At 51.4% G+C, this 19,934-nt stretch overlaps 2 protein-coding genes across 7 annotated transcripts; one reads left to right on the top strand and one right to left on the bottom strand.

The window, feature by feature from the left end:
* Positions 1-5,156: 5,156 nt before the first annotated feature.
* TM2D1 (TM2 domain containing 1) lies at positions 5,157-12,173 on the bottom strand. The gene is made up of 6 exons (XM_078613587.1): positions 11,997-12,173; positions 10,292-10,365; positions 9,447-9,555; positions 7,786-7,877; positions 7,268-7,341; positions 5,157-6,663 (listed from the first exon to the last, which is right to left on the bottom strand). Exons 1-6 carry the CDS (start codon positions 12,110-12,112, stop codon positions 6,553-6,555), a joined length of 576 nt encoding a protein of 191 aa, XP_078469713.1. The 5' UTR covers positions 12,113-12,173; the 3' UTR covers positions 5,157-6,552.
* A 139-nt stretch (positions 12,174-12,312) lies between these two features.
* On the top strand, positions 12,313-19,383 carry C41H2orf69 (chromosome 41 C2orf69 homolog). 6 transcript variants are annotated; one of them, XM_078613585.1, is made up of 3 exons: positions 12,313-12,530; positions 14,485-14,640; positions 14,786-19,383. In XM_078613585.1, the coding sequence occupies exons 2-3, from the start codon at positions 14,488-14,490 to the stop codon at positions 15,638-15,640; spliced, it is 1,008 nt and encodes a 335-aa protein (XP_078469711.1). In that variant the 5' UTR covers positions 12,313-12,530; positions 14,485-14,487; the 3' UTR covers positions 15,641-19,383. The 6 variants fall into 6 exon arrangements, with proteins under 6 accessions (XP_078469711.1, XP_078469710.1, XP_078469708.1 ...); XM_078613584.1 differs by having other exon boundaries at positions 14,452-14,640; XM_078613582.1 differs by having other exon boundaries at positions 12,313-12,545.
* Positions 19,384-19,934: the final 551 nt, after the last annotated feature.

Here is a 19,934-nt window from a genome sequence, read left to right as displayed (position 1 = left end):
GTGGTGAAGGAGAGGGGTGAGTGGTGACGGTGAGTGGTGAGCATGAGTGGTGAGGTTGAGTGGTGAAGGTGAGTGGTGAAGGAGAGGGGTGAGTGATGAGCGTGAATGGTGAGGGGTGAGTGGTGAGGGAGAGGGGTGAGTGGTGAGGGTGAGTGGTGAGGGTGAGTGGTGAGGGCGAGTGGTGGTGGTGAGTAGGCAGAGTGAGTGGTGAGAGGTGAGGGTGAGTGGTGAGTGAGTGGTGAGTGTGAGTGGTGAGGGTGAGTGGTGAGCGTGAGTGGTGAGAGTGAGTGGTGAGGGTGAGTGGTGAGAGTGAGTGGTGGTGGTGAGGGTGAGTAGTGAGAGTGGTGAGGGTGAGTGGTGAGGGTGAGTGGTGAGGGTGAGTGGTGAGGGAGAGGGGTGAGTGGTAAGGGTGAGTGGTGAGGGTGAGTGGTGAGGGTGAGTGGTGAGTAGTGAGGGTGAGGGTGAGTGGTGAGAAGTGGTGAGGAAGAGTGGTGAGGAAGAGTGTTGAGGAAGAGTGGTGAGGGTGATTGGGGAGGGTGAGTGGTGAAGGAGAGGGGTGAGTGGTGAGTGGTGAGCATGAGTGGTGAGGTTGAGTGGTGAAGGTGAGTGGTGAAGGAGAGGGGTGAGTGATGAGCGTGAATGGTGAGGGAGAGGGGTGAGTGGTGAGGGAGAGGGGTGAGTGGTGAGGGTGAGTGGTGAGCGTGAGTGGTGAAGGTGAGTGGTGAGGATGATTGGTGAGGGTGAATGGTGAGCGTCAGTGGTGAGGGAGAGGGGTGAGTGGTGAGCGTGAGTGGTGAGAGTGAGTGGTGAGTGTGAGTGGTGAGGGTTCTGTGGTGTGAGTGGTGAGGTGGTGAGTGGTTAGGTGGTGAGTGGTGAGGGTGAGTGGTGAGGGTGAGTGGTGGTGGTGAGTAGGCAGAGTGAGTGGTGAGAGGTGAGGGTGAGTGAGTGGTGAGTGTGAGTGGTGAGGGTGAGTGGTGAGCGTGAGTGGTGAGAGTGAGAGTGAGTGGTGGTGGTGAGGGTGAGTAGTGAGAGTGGTGAGGGTGAGTGGCGAGGGTGAGTGGTGAGGGTGAGTGGTGAGGGAGAGGGGTGAGTGGTAAGGGTGAGGGAAAGGGGTGAGTGGTGAGTGTGAGTGGTGAGCGGTGAGAGTGAGTGGTGAGGGTGAGTGGTGAGGGTGAGTAGTGAGTAGTGAGGATGATTGGTGAGGGTGAGTGGTGACGGAGAGGGGTGAGTGGTGAGGGCGAGTGGTGAAGGAGGGGTGAGTAGTGAGTGGTGACGGTGAGTGGTGAGCGTGAGTGGTGAGAGTGAGTGGTGAGTGGTGAGTGGTGAGGGTGAGTGGTTAGTAATGAGGATGATTGGTGAGGGTGAGTGGTCAGCGTGAGTGGTGAGGGATGAGTGGTGAGGGTGAATGGTGAGTGTGAGTGGTGAGGGAGAGGGGTGAATGGTAAGGGTGAGTGGTGAGGGAGAGGGGTGAGTGTGAGTGGTGAGCGGTGAGAGTGAGTGGTGAGGGTGAGTGGTGAGGGTGAGTGGTGAGCGTGAGTGGTGACGGAGAGGGGTGAGTGGTGAGGGCGAGTGGTGAAGGAGGGGTGAGTAGTGAGTGGTGACGGTGAGTGGTGAGCGTGAGTGGTGAGAGTGAGTGGTGAGTGGTGAGGGTGAGTGGTGAGGGTGAGTGGTTAGTAATGAGGATGATTGGTGAGGGTGAGTGGTCAGCGTGAGTGGTGAGGGAGAGGGGTGAGTGGTGAGGGCGAGTGGTGAGGGAGAGGGGTGAGTGGTAAGGGTGAGTGGTGAGGGAGAGGGGTGAGTGTGAGTGGTGAGCGGTGAGAGTGAGTGGTGAGGGTGAGTGGTGAGGGTGAGTGGTGAGGGTGAGTGGTGAGTATTGAGGATGATTGGTGAGGGTGAGTGGTGAGGGAGAGGGGTGAGTGGTGAGGGTGAGTGGTCAGGGACAGTGGTGAGGCTGAGAAGTGGTGGTGAGGGTTAGGATGATTAGTGAGTAGCGAGGGTGAGTGGTGAGGGTGAGTGGTGAGCATGAGTTGTGAGGGTGAGTGGTGAGGGGTGAGTAGTGAGGGTGAGTGGCGAGGGTAAGTGGTGAGTAGTGAGTGTTGAAGGTGAGTGTTGAGGGTGAGTGGTGAGGGTGAGTGGTGAGGGTGAGTAGTGAGGGTGAGTGGTGAGGGTGAGTGGTGAGGGTGAGTGGTTAGTAATGAGGATGATTGGTGAGGGTGAGTGGTCAGCGTGAGTGGTGAGGGAGAGGGATGAGTGGTGAGGGTGAATGGTGAGTGTGAGTGGTGAGGGAGAGGGGTGAATAGTAAGGGTGAGTGGTGAGGGAGAGGGGTGAGTGTGAGTGGTGAGCGGTGAGAGTGAGTGGTGAGGGTGAGTGGTGAGGGTGAGTGGTGAGCGTGAGTGGTGACGGAGAGGGGTGAGTGGTGAGGGCGAGTGGTGAAGGAGGGGTGAGTAGTGAGTGGTGACGGTGAGTGGTGAGCGTGAGTGGTGAGAGTGAGTGGTGAGTGGTGAGGGTGAGTGGTGAGGGTGAGTGGTTAGTAATGAGGATGATTGGTGAGGGTGAGTGGTCAGCGTGAGTGGTGAGGGAGAGGGGTGAGTGGTGAGGGCGAGTGGTGAGGGAGAGGGGTGAGTGGTAAGGGTGAGTGGTGAGGGAGAGGGGTGAGTGTGAGTGGTGAGCGGTGAGAGTGAGTGGTGAGGGTGAGTGGTGAGGGTGAGTGGTGAGGGTGAGTGGTGAGTATTGAGGATGATTGGTGAGGGTGAGTGGTGAGGGAGAGGGGTGAGTGGTGAGGGTGAGTGGTCAGGGACAGTGGTGAGGCTGAGAAGTGGTGGTGAGGGTTAGGATGATTAGTGAGTAGCGAGGGTGAGTGGTGAGGGTGAGTGGTGAGCATGAGTTGTGAGGGTGAGTGGTGAGGAGTGAGTAGTGAGGGTGAGTGGCGAGGGTAAGTGGTGAGTAGTGAGTGTTGAAGGTGAGTGTTGAGGGTGAGTGGTGAGGGTGAGTGGTGAGGGTGAGTAGTGAGGGTGAGTGGTGAGTAGTGGTGAGGAAGAGTGGTGAGGAAGAGTGTTGAGGAAGAGTGGTGAGGGTGATTGGGGAGGGTGAGTGGTGAAGGAGAGGGGTGAGTGGTGACGGTGAGTGGTGAGCATGAGTGGTGAGATTGAGTGGTGAAGGTGAGTGGTGAAGGAGAGGGGTGAGTGATGAGCGTGAGTGGTGTGGGAGACGGGTGAGTGGTGAGGGAGAGGGGTGAGTGGTGAGGGTGAGTGGTGAGTAGTGAGGGTGCGTGGTGAGGGAGAGGGGTGAGTGGTAAGGGTGAGTGGTGAGAGTGAGTGGTGAGTGTGAGTGGTGAGGGGTCTGTGGTGTGAGTGGTGAGGTGGTGAGTGGTGAGGGTGAGTGGTGGTGGTGAGTAGTCAGAGTGAGTGGTGAGGTGAGGGTGAGTGGTGAGGGTGAGTGGTGAGCGTGAGTGGTGAGAGTGAGTGGTGAGGGTGAGTGGTGAGAGTGAGTGGTGGTGGTGAGGGTGAGTAGTGAGAGTGGTGAGGGTGAGTGGTGAGGGTGAGTGGTGAGGGTGAGTGGTGGTGGTGAGGGTGAGTGGTGGTGAGGGTGAGTGTTGAGTGTGAGTGGTGAGGGTGAGTGGTGGTGGTGAGGATGATTGGTGAGGGTGAGCATGAGTGTTGAGGGAGAGGGGTGAGTGGTGAGGGAGAGTGGTGAGGGTGTATATATTTTTGCCTATGATGACAGCAGTACATGCTGACGTTTTGTATGTTAAATGTAAAAGCTAAATGTGTGAATGTGTGTCTGTTGGAAATGTTAAGCAAACTTGGCGACACGCAGTTTGTTAAAAAGGGAATAGGGCGATTCTAAAGTAATCTGCAACCCTCGATTCCTTCGCAACGATTCCAAAGAATCGCTTCTTGGTGTGCTTCGGTTACAATTTGAATTACAGAGTTTTATTTTCATTGGTATGTTATGTTTAAAAGTTTTCAGAAGTTTTAAAATATATTTTTGCCCCGGGCAACGCCGGATATTTCCCGTTCATTGCAGTTTATATTGACTCTATAACCAGTTCTTTCGGTAAAGTCACGTAGTTTATATCGACTCTATAACCAGTTCTTTCGGTAAAGTCACGTAGGTAAAAAATGAAATTAAAATTAATAAAAATAAAATAAAAATCACGTTATTTTATTTTATTAATTTGAATTTCATTTTTTACCTACGTGACTTTACCGAAATAACTAAGAATATAAATCCTTGCAGTCACGAAAGCTTCAAATCTAGAATCAACTTATAGTAAATGGCAATCGGCCGATTCTACAACCTTCGATTCCTTTGGGCGATTCAGAGAATCGATTCTTGGCGCGGCCGGGTTTGAAACTTTAATTACAGTTGTATTTTCATTGGTATGTTATGTTTTACAATTTTCAGAAGATTTTAAATGTATTTTTCCCCCAGGCAACGCTGGGTATATCGAGTTTATAGCACAGTCTTCGCCTGACACGTGTGGGGTGTCGAGGCCTAGTACCATGCAGAGCCTCCGGCCTCGCCTAGATTGCCCACCCGGCCGAGGCTGAGTGCTGGGGCCGCTACCCCCCCCCCCGCGCTAGAATAATACTGTCTAATCGCTATAATTTTATTATCTACCGAGCCTATAATAGTAATTACACACATTGGGGTGGGGGGGAGTGAAGAGGACGTGAAACTTTGATGAATTTACCTCAGCGTCGCGTGTTAACGCGTGTGCATATTTTTAACGGGATTTAAAAATGGCGTCCACCCCGCAACGACGGCGTTGCTGCCCATTGCCAGGGGCAACCGCCCTGGTCGGCGTCTCGCGCATGCACAACGGCGTGCTTTGTCACGTGGCGGCCGGCAATAATAAATAAATAAAGAGAAATCGCACTAAATCGATAATCGGACCACTTTAAAGGCGACGGACGAAAAAACGGAAATGCCTACTCCCACCGCGGGGCACGGGACGTGCCTCCCGGCAAATTTTTTTCGTCCTAAACCCCACGGTCCGAGCGCCAAATCCCTCGCAAGCGAGCGTACACAGACAGACGGACATACAGACAGACAAAAAGTGACTTTTATAGGTAAGATGAAAGACATCTGATTCAGCTAAAACTGATGCAGTCATCCAAGCGATCACAAACACAGTCCTTAATATAAAAAATATAGAAATATTCGAGTTTAATTTCACTTAGGAAGGAAAGTACTTTAAATTAAAATATTACACATCATACGTTTCAAAGCAATGAAAAACAGGCAAACAGAATTCACATGCATTTTTCTCAGCCTCCTTGCATTGTTGTCCATTATCCAGCAGGTATTTTAACCAGTGCAAATTTGAAATGCAACTGGATGATACAAGCATGTTTCTGTTTACATAGTAAACAAGTCCCTCCGCCACAAGGACTATAAGCAGGTGTAGACAACAAATCAGCAAAGCGACAAAACCGACGTAACATTTCATTCACCACAGGCTCTTAAAAGCGTTTGTCCCAATGTGCGATCTGCATTGTATCACAAGATAAAGAATCCACTTAGAACTCGCTGAGCATTGCATCACCCTACTGGAGAGCGGCCTGCAGAAGGCAGTATTACAGAACTAAATCTGGAGATATTCTTTGGGTCTTTCAGTAAAGTCACGTAGATAGGTTAAAAGAAGATAACACAAAACTATGACGTTTCGATCGCAGCACAAGCAGTCGCTTGTGTTGCCGCTTGTGTTGTGATCGAAACGTTGTAGTTTTTTGTTATTTTCTTTTAACCTATGTACGTGACTACCGAAAGACCCATAGAATGTTAATTCAAGATATATCTGGAGATCCCTTCCAAGTGAACTATTCAAACTAGGGAATGTTCGAGTTTTCCACAAAACCTGCCAGATAAGCTCTAATTGTATGGAAACCTATTTAATTTAAATTAATACCCCTACTATAAATTTGTTAAATTAAATGAGAAATCGAATTTAATTATGGTGTCCGGGCTGAGACCATCGACTCACTCTGCTCAAACCCCCCGGTTTCATCGTGGGCTGCGGCTGCCTGGACGCGAACCCAGGACCTTGGGTGTCTGCCGCTCCGTGCTGTGAGCCCATTGCCACCCGGCCAACTCCATTACCTCTGCTCCTTAAATTACTTCAGTTGCTTTCTGAGCAAATGAACTTAAACGAAGTTAATGAACTATCAGCTCCACAATGCACAACTCGCTAACCGGCAATAAACTGTATATGTAACTTCCACACCACCCCAAACACGAGGATGTTTTGGAATCTAGGTCCAGAATTAGAAGTTTTATGCTCATCTTGCAGACGAAATCAATACAATGGTTAGCGACGCCACTCGGCGACTTGTTTTTGACGTGCCACCATAATGCCGTGGGAGCAGGCTTCCGGGATCCTTGCCATTGCAAAGGGTATCACGACCTCGTTGTGAACTGTTGAGAGGTGTCAGTTGTACTGGGTTTTACAACAGACATGATCCCCAAATTACATGCACTGTAGTCCTGGACACGCTGGGGGGCGACACTTGCTGCCACTGTTCCACCTCCGCAGTGAGGGCACCCGTTCACAACTCTGTGTGAGGGCTTCGATAAGTCTGGTTGGTGACCGGCAGCCGAGCCAGGCGTGCCCCGTAGTAATCGATGATGTAACTCGAACCGTCCGAGGGTCCAACAATCTGCGGCGGGGGGCAGGGGGGAGAGGTGAGACGTGGCCACGGAGAATCAATTTGAGAGGAAGTTGTTGATTGAGTTGTGCTTGAACGAAGTGGTATCGTGGATATATATGTTTGTATGGTAAACACAGTACTGGGGCTTTCATGCCGATCGTGCTGTAGGCGTTCACGACACAAAATATCCACTGGGTCTCTCGCAGGGCAGTGCAACCCTTTGCATTACAGAATGGTCTGCAGTGCTGGATATCATAGAGCCACCTCAGAGATCGCTGGTGACCTCTGGTGCACAGTAGGAGGCATCACTTTCCCACACGCACTTCTCAAAAGGAATGTTCGTCACATGGTGGACAAACCGACTTTTTCATACTTGCATCTGAAGCCAAGTTAATAGCAGGACCAAATTGAACGTTTTGGGTCTCTTTTTTGTGTGCAGTCATTGATGACTGGGCAAATATCATCAGCTCACTCCACTTGGGGACCCTGTTTAGCTGCTTGCATTGAAACCCAGAATCTCGGGAGGGGCCAGGGCAGCACCATGACGCCTTTGAGCCACACTGCTCACTCCTAAATGCAGAAGCAGATTAAGCTAAGGAAATTGAACTCTCACCTGCATGGCAATGAGGACAAAGTCTATGAGGCTGCCGATTCCACAGAAGCCGACCGTGCAAAACTTGAGCAGACCTGAGAGATGTGAACACAGCACAGCAAAATGCATTAAGCGAATGTCATTGGGAGGACTTGATGCAATGACTAATTAATGATGTGACTCGGCGGTGGCATATCTAGGTGGTGGTGTGGTTAGTTGGTGGAGTTACTAGGTGGTGGTTTGGCTAGTCAGTGGTGTGACTAGGCAGTGATGTTGTTAGTCAGTGGAGTGACTTGTTGGTGGAGTGACTAGTCGGTGGAGTGACTAGTTGGTGGAGTGACTTGTTGGTGGAGTGACTAGTTGGTGGTGTGACAATGTGGTGGTGTAGCTAGTTGGTGGAATGACTAGGCAGCGGTGTGACTAGGTAGTGGTGTGACTACGTGGTGGTGTGGCTAGTAGTGGTGTGACTAGATAGTGGTGTGACTAGGCAGCGGTGTTACTAGGTAGTGTTGTAACTTGGCCTGTGAAGGAGCTCCTACCCAGAGCAGGGTAGCCCAGGTAGAAGCGGTCAGCTCCGAGCCAGCCCAGGAAGAGGGAGAACGCCACTGCGACTGTGTAGTGGTACCCGTTCCTGCGACGACAATCGCCGGTGTTATCTAAAGCACTCCTGCACCGTTTCAAGTCACACTTTATGCTTTACAGCAGTGTTCTTCATACCAAGGCCTGCGGGCCATTGGCGGCCCCTGGTGGCCTTTAGTGCAGTCCCTGATTTGAGGCCTATGACAATACACAAATGTTAAAATACCCCAGCGTGCTGTCCATGCCAGTGGTTTCAAATGTGTGGCGGCCCTTACACTTATGTCTTATTGGCGAAAGTGGCCGCCCTCTGAAAATGAGTGAAAAACACTGCTTTACAGAAACTTTTCAAAGTCAAAATCAGTGCAAATGTAATAAAGGACTCTTCAGACGGTGTAGGTCTCCGTTGTCCTTTATTCGGGTTCTTGTCTCTCTCTCCCCTGCGGCGTCCTCGCTCAGACCCGCACCTCCTCCACCATGCACTCTGCAGCCACACCGCTGCTCCGCTCCGCAGCCACACCGCTGCTCCGTTCTGCAGCCACACCGCTGCTCCGTGTGCCCCGCACACTCTGCTAGCCCTTCACACCCGGCTAGCTTCCCACACTCCACTAGCTCTCCTCCACTAGCTCGACTCCACTAACTCTATCCCACTAGTTCTGCTGTGCCCCACGTACACCGCTGGCCGACGGTGCCGTGGCCTTCCACCATGTGGCAAATGGCGCCACCCTCTCGCCACTGCCCAGCGTGGCCTCCCCCTGTTTTTCTTCTCAACTCCCAGATCGCTTCCGGTTCTCCCCCTAAATCCTCTCCCCCCACGTGACCCTGACTCCTCCTTCTCCTCACGTGACCCAGACTCCACCCCCTCTTTCCTTGCTCGCATTACACATATATGTGACAATATTTTATGAAGAGAGCTGTCGGGACAACTAAAAAAGACGGGAATTAAGTGGCACCATCTGCACAGTAAACTTACACTGCCTGCCTTGAGACACTTTTCATCTCATCGACTAAGCACATTGATGCGTGCGGTTAATGTATTTAAAACATCATTTGTGCACCGTATGTACATTGTTTTTCACATTAAGATCACCACCCCTGATTATTCCTGTGGTATTTGGGATCAATTTTCAATATAAATATGTAAAATTAATCTTCCAACTGCTTGAAGTTACACATTTTTATAGACCACGGCAATGATCTTGATAATCAACTTCAAGTTTAATATATAAGTATGCAAATACACAGAGAGCTGTGCCAGAATGATTGTAGTGAGACGCAAGTAACTCCGGCCAGGTGACTCAGCGGTCGAGTGAGCGGCTCGCAATCGGAAGGTTTGAGAGTTCATTGTTGGCTAAGGGTTGATTCAGCCCATCATCTCTCTGCGGGTCCATAAAATAGGCACCATTTCGTGGAAAAGTCAACAGTGGTAGTCGTATGAATAGATCATTGGCTCAGAGCTAAAAACAGGAAGTGAGCAGCACCTCAATGCTTATTTGAGCAGGAAATCACTCGGAAGTCTGAGATTCGAGTGACTGCTGTCAACGAGGTGAAACTACATGGCAATCGTTTCGTCATAAAATGCGGCTCGCGATCACCGACGAGCCGTCGAGATGGGGACTCTCACGTGTCACGGCAGGGCACGAGCTGCGTGAAACCGACTCGCTCTCCATCGAAGGTCATCTCCCTACCCTGTGCGTCCACGCACGTCACGTTCGGCGCTGGGTAGCACGGCACTGTGGGTCGATGCACACGCGTATACCATACACGCACACACACATTAACAGGCACACATGTATAATATATGTAAACATGCACACTCTGATCGTCATCTGTTTCCATTTGGAATAGTGTTACACCCTCGCTTGCATGGGTGTTATCGGGGTGATCCGGTCTTCCTCCCACTTGTAAAAACACTCATTGGCTAATACTTTTAAAATTAAACCTCAATGTACCAGGACTCTCCTGGAAACAAGTCCTGCAACTCGGTGTGGCTCTCCTGGATAAATAAGTAAATTACATATAATTGTTTTTTTACCCTTCTACCTGGCAACATATAGAAGGGTAAAAACAATTATCATATTTTTTACTGGCAAATGAGATTCCAATGGTGTAAATACTTACCCCGAGCTCTCATACTCTGATGGTGTATTGTCTTTGAGTTGTGCGCCTTTTGGCGTCATCTGGTCCAACCCATGTGAGACTAGGCTCTAAGGAAAGCTGTCTCGGGTGTGGACCAATCAACTTCAAGGACAGTGCATATATTATCAGTGATGTTTTTTGTTTGCATCATGGCTACAGGTATTGTGGTCTATGCAAACATGACTCCTTATAAAAAAGGTGTCAGTTTTGTTACCAGATAGAAGGGTAAAAAACCAATTATCATATTTTTTACTGGCAAATGAGATTCCAATGAAGTAAATTACAGTTTTATTATTACTAAATGTTCAAAGACCCCCACGGGCTGCTTACCTGGCGCCGTTCCGTTGTTGCACCCGACCGGCTCCTGGGTGGTGTCGTTAATGATGGGGCTTGAGCAGATGTATGTGGCAACACCGTCAAGGAGCAACACCTCAACTCCGTAAATACACAACAGCTACAATAGTGAACGCATCAGTGGTCATTAATAATACGCAGTTTCCCATCGACACAGTGCTGGCGTTTCTATTAGAGTATATCAATAATCCTGTTACCACTGTAAGGGGATATCAGGGGAAGGATTCCCACCAAAAGGAGGGCGAGTGGGACGGTGACAGGGGAAAGGGGAGCAAGCGAGGAGATATAAGAGAGAGAACGGGCAGGAATATCTTGGCAGGAACGAGATTGAGAAGGCTGGGGACCAGTGTGGACTGAAGGAAGGAATAAAAGACGAACCCCCTGGAACCTTGTGTCGGCTCTCCTTTACACCTCTATAATGGGGTAGGACTAATGACGCTTGGATGGGCGACCATGCTTATCGATACAACCTGATGCACAAATGGTAAATTAAAAACTCTCCAGTTTTTGATTGTGGTAATACAGAACTGATTGTATAGCGTATGACACAATGCCCGATCCACAAATACGAAGGAGACATCAAAGTGATGCACTCCGCTACTCCTTGCGCGATTATCTGTCTAGCTTGACCACCTGAATGTGAAATTGTAGTTGTTTCTCTGTATCTACATCAGCCATACGAAAGTGCAGCAACATCAATTGTACTGCACTATGTTCCCGCCCTTCAACCGGAATTGATGTTTCGAATGATGCAACTGCGATGTTACTGCTCACTGTAGCTTTAACTCACAACGCCGCTGTTGCAATCGATTCCAATGAAGTCACCCCCAGAAAATCGGTCCTCACCCGGCACACAGCATCCACTGTAGCTCTCGCTACGGCAGTGGCTTACTATTCACGTACCAACTCTACTGGGCTACCGCATCTACTGCCTATAGAGGCATGGACCAATGTTGTGAGCTCGCAGATCAGAACATCCCCCATCACCAGCGGGCACTCGAATCCAGAGGAGCCCGACCCGCGGGTGGGGGAAGAGCGTGGCTGGTGGGGGGCTGACTTGGTGGGGGGGGGGGCGAAGGGGGGCGCAGGGTGCTCGGGAAGGGGGCGCGTGAGGGGGGCGTCTGGCGAGAGGGGGGCGCAGGGTGGACGGGGGGGGGGGGTGTTCGAGAAGGGGGCGCGTGAGGGGGGCGTCTAGGAAGGGGCTGCGGGTGGGGGCGACCGGGGGGTTGTCACGCGGGGGGAGGGGGTGCTGGGGGTTGCAGGATGCGACGGGCGGTGGGGATATTGAGGGGGGGGGGGGTCCTTCCACGATTGAAAACAAATCTATTAAGAAAACGAATTTCTTTAGAACGGCTTTTTGTGCGGAGTTTGATGTCGTTCACCCGCACATCCGATGAGCACGGTTGGCTACGTGCGGTACGAAAGAAGTTCAACATACACTACAAACATTCGAGTCCCGTACGCGTCTGCAGCTGCTGGCCAGGTTGTCGACTCCCGTCTACAAGCGACCACGGAGAAGAGAGGACCCCCCATCAGCCCTGCACACAATCGCTGCCAGCCTCGCTCATCGTCGACCCTTTATCGCGTAATAAGAGGCGGCTCCTTACGGCTGCGGGAACGTGGAATTTCCACCACGCAGTATTTTCAGAGTGCGTAAGCAGCGCGTGCCCCTTGAGGATATTGTCCCATGAGGAGGCGCTCACACTTGTCCGCCGCGGCGCTCAGGCAGAGGAAGAGGCACAGGGAGACGCGGAGCCTAAGGGACACGGGGAAACGACACGGTACACGGCCCGCCATGGCTCCCTCGACGTCTTCGCGATTCACGTCGAATCGCGATTGAATCGTCGCGATTCCGGTGCAATGTTTGTCGCGTAGTCGATTATCGCGGAGCGATTCCAATGCAGGGTATTGACTACACGAGTGGCGATTCCCGCTGTATCGTTTCCCGCTGTATCGATTCCCGCTGTATCGATTCCCATGCATTAATTGTCCCGTGTAGCGATTCTCCAATTTCCGCGTTTGGCCCGACCCTCGGGGTGAGAATTAAACTACGGAATGGATTTCATCCGCGCTACCTGCTAACCAACAATCCAGATCCTGGCTTTTTAATTCTGATCCAACTTTCTTATGAAATCTGTGCCATTTTCTCCGACACCCCGACAATTGGCGCGGAAGAACCAGCCAGGGCAAGGGGGAGCTGAGGACGAGGCAGGGGGTGAGTGAGGAGGAGGTGAGCAGTAATCCACACTCCACGCTTAAATAGCCACACTGTGGTAATCAATTGTGAAAGAAGAGCACGGTCCAGCAGCCGTGAGATCACTCACAAGGCCTTAAGTCTGCGTGTGTGCGTGTTATATGGCTACGTGGGTCTATGGGTTTCTATGTGGGTCTATGGGTTTCTATGTGGGTCTATGGGTTTCTGTGTGGGTCTATGGGTCCGTGTGTGAGTGTATGGGACTACAGTATGTGGATATATGGGTCTTGATGCGAGTTTTTTTTTTATCTCTAGCGGCCAACACCAGTGACGATTATCTGCAGCGGTATTCTGCCTTCCATAGGTCCACTCAGCCTCAAATGACTACCTGGTGGGATATGTAAACATCAGCACTGGGGAGACAAAGGCGCTTGGGCGTGGTGCTGACCACCCACCCCCTCTTGCGCCGTGGTAGCCTTCACAGGTGCTCGCCAACAGCATGTGTCCCAACAGTTCAGTCAGACTATACGGGGGATCTTTGTGCGAGTCTGTGTGGGCCTCGCTTTGAGTCGGTGTATCTGTGTGAGTATTTGACGACAATAGAGTGTGGATTTATATGCCGCCTGAATGTGATTGCATTGTCAGACCGTTGTACAGAAACTGGGCGTATTAATTTTGGAGAGATATGCAGCCAATCATTAGAATGCCTTGAACTGGGAAGTGCACGGATGGTTGTGGGAAGTTAGTGCCAGACGTGGGTGCAGTAGATGAGAATGAGCGACTTCTCGGCCAGGTTGATGAAGCGCTTCGATGGGAAGTGTTACCGGAGCGGAGAGAGTGCGTGGAGAGGGAGCAGTGAGATTGTTGTGCTACGTTGCTGTACCTCTCTGCAGCAGGGCTAACGTGTTCCCTGCAGGACCGATGTGTTTCCTGCAGAAGTCACGTGTTGCCTACAGGACTGACGTGTTGCCAACATGGCTAACGTGTACCCAGCAGGGCTGAGGTGTTGCCTGTGTAGTGACAGCGGGGATGTCACTGTATGGTGCCGGCCCAGAAGGGCCGTGCCGTTCGATGTTCCTACATTGTGGACAGCACCGTGTGGGTGGCTGTGTGTAGCACCAGCCCTAGCGGGGCTCGGTGAGCACTGGAATCGTGCGGACACCACGCACAGCGTGTGGTGAGGGCTCCCACGAGGGGGAGTGGGTGAGTGTCGGCCCAAGGGCAGGGTTGCCCCGGGCCATGGCACTCTGGTTGACCCCGTAGACACGTGATCTGGAGTGTCCACACAGGGGGCCCCAGGTGGGGGGGGGGGGGGGCTAGGGGGTGATCATGTGTCTGGGGAGAGCTCTTGAGAGGGATCGAGAGGGAACGAGAATGCTCGAGAAGGCGGGCGGGGGCGGAGCGGCCCCGTCCGTAGGAGGATATAAGGCGGGTCCCTGAGAGGGACCGGGGTCTCTTCGTTCTACAAGCTGGAATCTCTTCGTCCTACGAGGAACCCCGTGGTCAGAGACCCGAGCGAGGGCCTGACCCTTCGTGGCAGTAACTCCTCTATATAGTGTAGTTAGCTGGGTGGTCAGCACCCTCGGTTGTATCTGGTAAAGGGGCAGTTACCCCTTTATGTTTCGGTGTTACAAATAAATGTGTTGCCTCTATAAGGAATAACGTCTTCGACTCAATTGGACCCACTACACCTGCAGAGCTAACGTGTTGCCTGCAGTGCTGATGTGTTGCCTGCAAGGCTAACGTGTTGCATGCAGGGCTAATGTGTTCCCTGCATCCTGACATGTTGCCAGCAAGGATGACGTGTTGCCAGCAGAGATGACGTGTTGGCAACAGGACATACAGTATTATGGATAGGGGTACCTTGCGGGAGTGCCTTACTACGATAATCCCTACTCCAAGCCAGCCTAGCATTCTGCAAAATATTACATCCTGTCTGCAGGGCTGGCTAACATCTCACTGGTGCTGCCGGCAGACCATGTGGTGTGGCAGTGGAGAGGCGCGCGTGGCACTGCTGCGGCTGGTCGGAGTGGCGGGTGTGGGCGCCTGCACCAATGACGTCCTAGTGGCTTGTCCCATCACCGCCGAGTCTCCTCTGCGCCACGTCGTCTACTTCCCCGGGGACATACAGGTACCGGCGTGACGCATGAGGCGCTGTACAACACTGACATTGTGTGACGCGGTACCTATTACGGGCATCGTTGTTGTTGTGCATGAGAGGACGAGGGCGCTGGGAGAGGTGCCAGCACTCAACGCTCTGTGCCGTGCCGCCACAGGGCTACCGGGACGAGATGGCGGCAAGCCCGGACAGCGCACGCTGGCAGCGCTGGAGCCTGGAGGAGACTGCGTGCCTGTTAGCACGCCGCTTCCCGGGCCGTTGCGTGTGGCTGGTGCGCGCCTCGCGCATGCACCTGCACAAGTTCAGCTGCTATGACAACTTCGTACCGAGCAACATGTTCGGTGCGCCCGAGCATGCAAGTGGCCGCGCGGCGTTCTCCCACCTCCACCGGCTGCTTTCCAATGCTAGGGCAGAGCTGCTCGGTGCCACACGCAATGGGAGCGAAGCCGGTGACTGGCACAACCCGGCGTCCGGTCCACCGGGCGCGCCGCCGACGACCGATGGGAGCCGCGATGAAATGAGCGGCCCCGTGGCCGGCGAAGATGCACGGAGCGCGCCGAAACTCAGTAGCGTAGATTCGGTGGCCCTCCTCCGGAGCGAGGAGTTCTTCTCGAGGCCGCGCACCATGACCCTGGTGGGCTTCAGCAAGGGCTGCGTGGTCCTCAACCAGCTGCTGTACGAGCTGGCTGCCGCGCAGAGAGACACAACGCTGGCGCCCGTCGTCGGCGCCGTGCGGGACATGTACTGGCTGGACGGGGGCCACTCTGGGGGTCGCGACACGTGGGTGACGTGTTCCGACGCGCTGCGGCAGCTTCACACCGCCGGCGTCGACGTGCGGGTCCATGTGACGCCTTATCAGGTGTGCGACCCCATGCGCGCCTGGATCGGCAAGGAGCAGCGCAAGTTCATCAGCGTCCTGCGGGAGTTTGGGGCGACGGTCACCGAGCAGGTGCACTTTGAGAAGGAGGCCTCCTCTTTGGAGAACCACTTCCGAATTCTGGAGAACTTCTGAGTGGGTGATTTGCTACCCTGGCTTGGGCCGGTCGCCAGGTTTGCTTTGTGTGTCGCAGACAGCGTGGTGATTATTTTTCTTGCCTAATTGTATTAGTCTTCCGCAGGGAACGTTTAGTTTCCATTGAGAAAGCTCCACACTAACGCAGCTGGCACGTTTTGAATGTATTTCCTTCCGCGTCTTAAATTACATATTTTATTCTAAAAGTATCTCAGCCCTTAGTGGCTTCTTGAGAGTGACAGTCCAGTGGACAGTAGTCCCTGGCAGTGTGCAATCCCAGCGCTGCGTGGCTGGTAGATCCCAGCAGCCCTCCCCTGAATTGGTACAAGGACGACAGGCATCGTGTGAAGGCCGGCTACGGTGATTTCAGAGCTGATGATGAATGCCTGTTGTTTATTATTCCGTTTGTTTACCCGGGAAAGTCTCGCGACTCTATTTCAGGAGGGTCCTAATTTATTTTCACAGTAGGGGGTGGCAATGATTGCCCTGTATATTCCAATTGAGCCTAAAATAATACACTTTTTATACTGGGCTTGGCAGTGGTGCACAAGGAAAATAAATAAATAACTCGAACGTGTGGCAATAGCACTGTGGCATTTACCAGAAAAATGTGTAATGGGAAACGTTCGAGCAATGGCCCTTCTTCATAGAACGTGAATGATGCATTCATGTTCTGTGAAGAAGGTCCATTACCTCAAACGTTGTTTATAATTTAGGATTCCTTTTAAGGCCAGACTAAAATATTACAGTGAAGCTGGTGGTGTCATGCTGGTGTTGGTAAAAATCGACCAAAGCAATTGGTGGAAACTGCGATAAATATCTAAATCCCGTACAGATGCAACAATGTTTATTAGAGACACGGGTTTCACAATGGAGATGGCCGCCCAAGCTAGCCCTATTTGGAACTGGAAACTTTTCCCCAATCTCCGTCCTCACGCATTTCACTTCGGATGGCGTGAGCGACACTTAACGCACTGTGAAGCGTGTGAAGGTTTTTAAATGTAGGTTGTTTAACCGGGTAAAATCTCAAGAGACAAGATAGTCTCGTTTGCAATTTTGACCTGGGTCACCAAAATGAGGATACTCGGTGGCTCAGAGGTCAAAGACTGAAGCATGCTATGCAGGCGCTATGCAGGCCCTCATCCTATCCAGCAGCTGCACATGTATGAGGCTTTTGTGGCAGGCCTCACAAAACAATGACCTCAAAAAAAGGACGGACACACTGATATGCAGAACGAGTTGTAAATGTGTAGAGTATTCTTTGGGATTGCGAGCCAATCGGCCTTCACTGACCACCTTGCAGGCTATTCTGAATAAGGATTAAGAGTAGCCCGAAATGCGACTGCGGTTTCCATTCTGAAGCGATGGACTTCACAGTAATGCCACTGCCCGTTGTGATTATTCGCCAACGACAGCATTTCGGATGTCCCCCAATGCTGCTCTTGAAGCCACCCTCGGCTCATGGATCACGTCGCACGGCTCACTGCCAACCGTGATATGAGCATAGAAATCCTGCTGATCCACTCCCACCACCATGCGAGAGAAGACGAGCTACACTCCGGCCAGGCTGTGGAAAGGATCTTCTTTCTGTCTTTGTTGCTCAGAGAGCAGCAACCACGGAGCCAGGGGTGGCAGCTGAGATGGCGCGACGTGGTTTTTCTACAGACGCTCCGTGCTATTTCCTTTGTTGCCACGTTGTGGCCACATGTTCGAGGGGCTGTGCAGAGAAACACAACCGTTGGAAGTATTCCACCGCCTCTCCCAGAACCCTCAATCTCGCATGCACGGCAAGTCCTGGAGTGAACAGGGGAGCAGAAGGTGTATCGCAATTCGTGAGTTTGATGCCCAACCACGGCTAACATAAGTGGTCCTTCCGTGATCCTGTGCTGACCCTCTACTGGCCAACATGGTGAAGTATGGTAAAAACAACACCCCATTGGTAGATTGACATGGGGCAATGGCGATGTACTGACAATATCAGTTAACCTGCAGGAATGCAGGTTAACTGATATTGTCAGCAGTGGATTAATGATGGCTGACGATGTGGATGGTCGATAACATTCTTGTGTTTGCCCCAGCGGATTTTATTTTCAAATTATTGGTGGTTGTGAATCGATGGTTTTACATGAAAAGGGAAGCAAGAACGCGGAAATGGTATCTAAATAGCGAGACAAAGGCGTTGCCCTTAAACGATTCAAGACGACGCGTATTTGGCTACGTGGAAGTGAAGTGTTTGTGTTTAGCACATGGGTGGAGGTTGCATTTGTGGACAGCGCTACTTTGTTGAAGTGTTCTGACTTTATTTGGTGCCTTATGTGTAATTTTGTCTTGATTGTGAGGTCCGGTAATTAAAACGGCAAAGGTGGACAGGGTGATTTCCATCTTTAACGGAGCATAATGCCTCGTGTTACATTATTGAAAGTGCGCAGGGCTAATTTTAATGGCTAGTATTCAAATCTCCATGATAGGCAAGAAGGCAGTGTTGAGTCGTTCACAGGTGGCCAAATCTGTGTTTTTATGCAAAAAGAATATGTAGCGTAAAGCTTTATCTTGGTGAGGAGGTCCTATACATGGCGTTAATACCTGTTTGGGTGAAACCAGATCAAGATAATGAAGAACGCGTTCTTTGGCACTTGGAGAGTGATAGGCGCAACTAACGTTTTGAACAATAAACGTATTGTTTTGCAAGGAGGTTCTAAATAATAAACAGCCAGCCAGGTGGCTCAGCGGTTGAAAGCCAGTGGCTCGCAATCAGGAGGTTGCGAGTTCAAATCCTGGTTGGGGGTTCACTCAGCCCATCAACCTTTGTGGGGGTCTGTAAAACGAGTATCCAATTTGTTGGGAAGTCAACGGTCATTGTCCAATGGGTAGACCCGCCCCTTGCCGTGAGGAATGTGGAACTTCCACCACTCGCTCAGGGCTGTGAACAGGCATTGAGCAGCGACCCGGTGCTCTTTTGAGTAAAAAATTACGTTGGTTTTGAGAGATGCACACGTACATTGCACTACATTGATATAAACATATATTCTGTTCTCTACATTGACGTTTTGCATAATTTGTGATCCACAGGAATGTGAAGTGGATTAAATCACAGATTTATGTTTGTTATTGAGAAATGAACCCCAGGGGCGTGGGGTCACAGTTTTAAATAAAGGTCAAAACCAAGATCCAGTGGCAGCTGGAGGTGGTCGTTATGTTTACAAACCGGCTCTGGGCTGCCTTTTTGAAGCAGGAGACGCGTCCGGATTGAATTTGCTCGTGGCCAGTGTTAAAAGCAAAAAGCTTTTGGGCCCACCTTTGAGAGCCTATCACGCGCTCGTCATGTCCCTCAGCAGAGACGCTCGAGAGTGTAGCGTGATGGCTAGACGTCCCGAGTCACTCTGCAACGGAACCGCATCGCGACGTTCCATGTGATTAGTAATTTGCATGAACGTAAGCGCGTGACGGTGAAGAATGCGGGAGAATGTGGAATTGCCCTTCACTCCTCCGGGCCGTTGTTTCTGGGAAAACTAATGGCAGCGCTTTACGCACGGTCGGCGTCTCTTCCAAAATAGGGAATCTGACCAACGCAGTTTAAATAAGGCACTGTCGATCCATTCACTGGCAGTAATGTACATGCCAAAGTCTGTGACCTGGTATATATTGGGAGGTGTAACGAAGTGTGAATTTCCAATGGAATATCTATTGTTTGTTGAAGAATTACCATGTCACCCTTGCAAAATTAAACAAAAACCCACATTTAATTCATGTTGCTGTTTTTTATGCTATGGTTACACTTCGCGCTGTTCTACAGAGACTCAATCTTTAGTCACACGATGGTCAAACTGATATTTTAAAATGTAGGTGAAAAACTAAGCACGCATAATCAAATGTAACGTGGTCAGAGTTTTATTGTGCAGCCATTTAGTGACCCAGACTGAACTCAAAAACTCACAACGCTGGAGAGCTTCGTGTAATCACGGTTGGTTGCCTGGGTTCGAACTCGGGTCTCAGGAGTTTTGGCTCCGTGTTCTGACTCCTACTAAGCGGAGCCTCCGGGCCACTGCTTTACAGGTCCAGCAAGTAATTTGCTTTGATACGGCAGCTTGCACGTTGATGAACCTACATCAAGGCTGTGCCTGCCGGCTGGCTCGGTGCTCCTGGGGCCTTTGCGCTGGTTGCGAGACCATCCTCGTGGCCGAGTCACCTGCACGGCGTCGCGTCGTCAACGGTGTTTTCGACAGTGCTGGTCCACAGCTCTTACTCTTGCGTATACCCCCAGGAGGTACTTCATTCAGCCGGAGCACACTGGAAC

This window comes from Lampetra planeri, chromosome 41, assembly GCF_965212315.1.
Source record: "Lampetra planeri chromosome 41, kcLamPlan1.2.h2, whole genome shotgun sequence".
NCBI lineage: Eukaryota > Metazoa > Chordata > Hyperoartia > Petromyzontiformes > Petromyzontidae > Lampetra > Lampetra planeri.
The sequence above is the reverse complement of the archived record's forward strand: the minus strand, read 5'-3'. Positions and strand labels throughout refer to the sequence as shown.

Excerpts from the sequence above, each read along its gene's own strand:
- TM2D1 (XM_078613587.1), bottom strand. The coding sequence starts at position 12,112 with ATGGCGGGCCGTGTACCGTGTCGTTTCCCCGTGTCCCTTAGGCTCCGC. Across the intron at positions 7,878-9,446 it reads CTCGTGCCCTGCCGTGACAC|GAACGGGTACCACTACACAG; the intron begins GTGAGAGTCCCC and ends TTGTCGTCGCAG. Across the intron at positions 7,342-7,785 it reads CCTGGGCTACCCTGCTCTGG|GTCTGCTCAAGTTTTGCACG; the intron begins GTAGGAGCTCCT and ends CACATCTCTCAG.
- C41H2orf69 (XM_078613581.1), top strand. The coding sequence starts at position 14,359 with ATGGATAGGGGTACCTTGCGGGAGTGCCTTACTACGATAATCCCTACT. Across the intron at positions 14,641-14,785 it reads ACTTCCCCGGGGACATACAG|GGCTACCGGGACGAGATGGC; the intron begins GTACCGGCGTGA and ends GTGCCGCCACAG.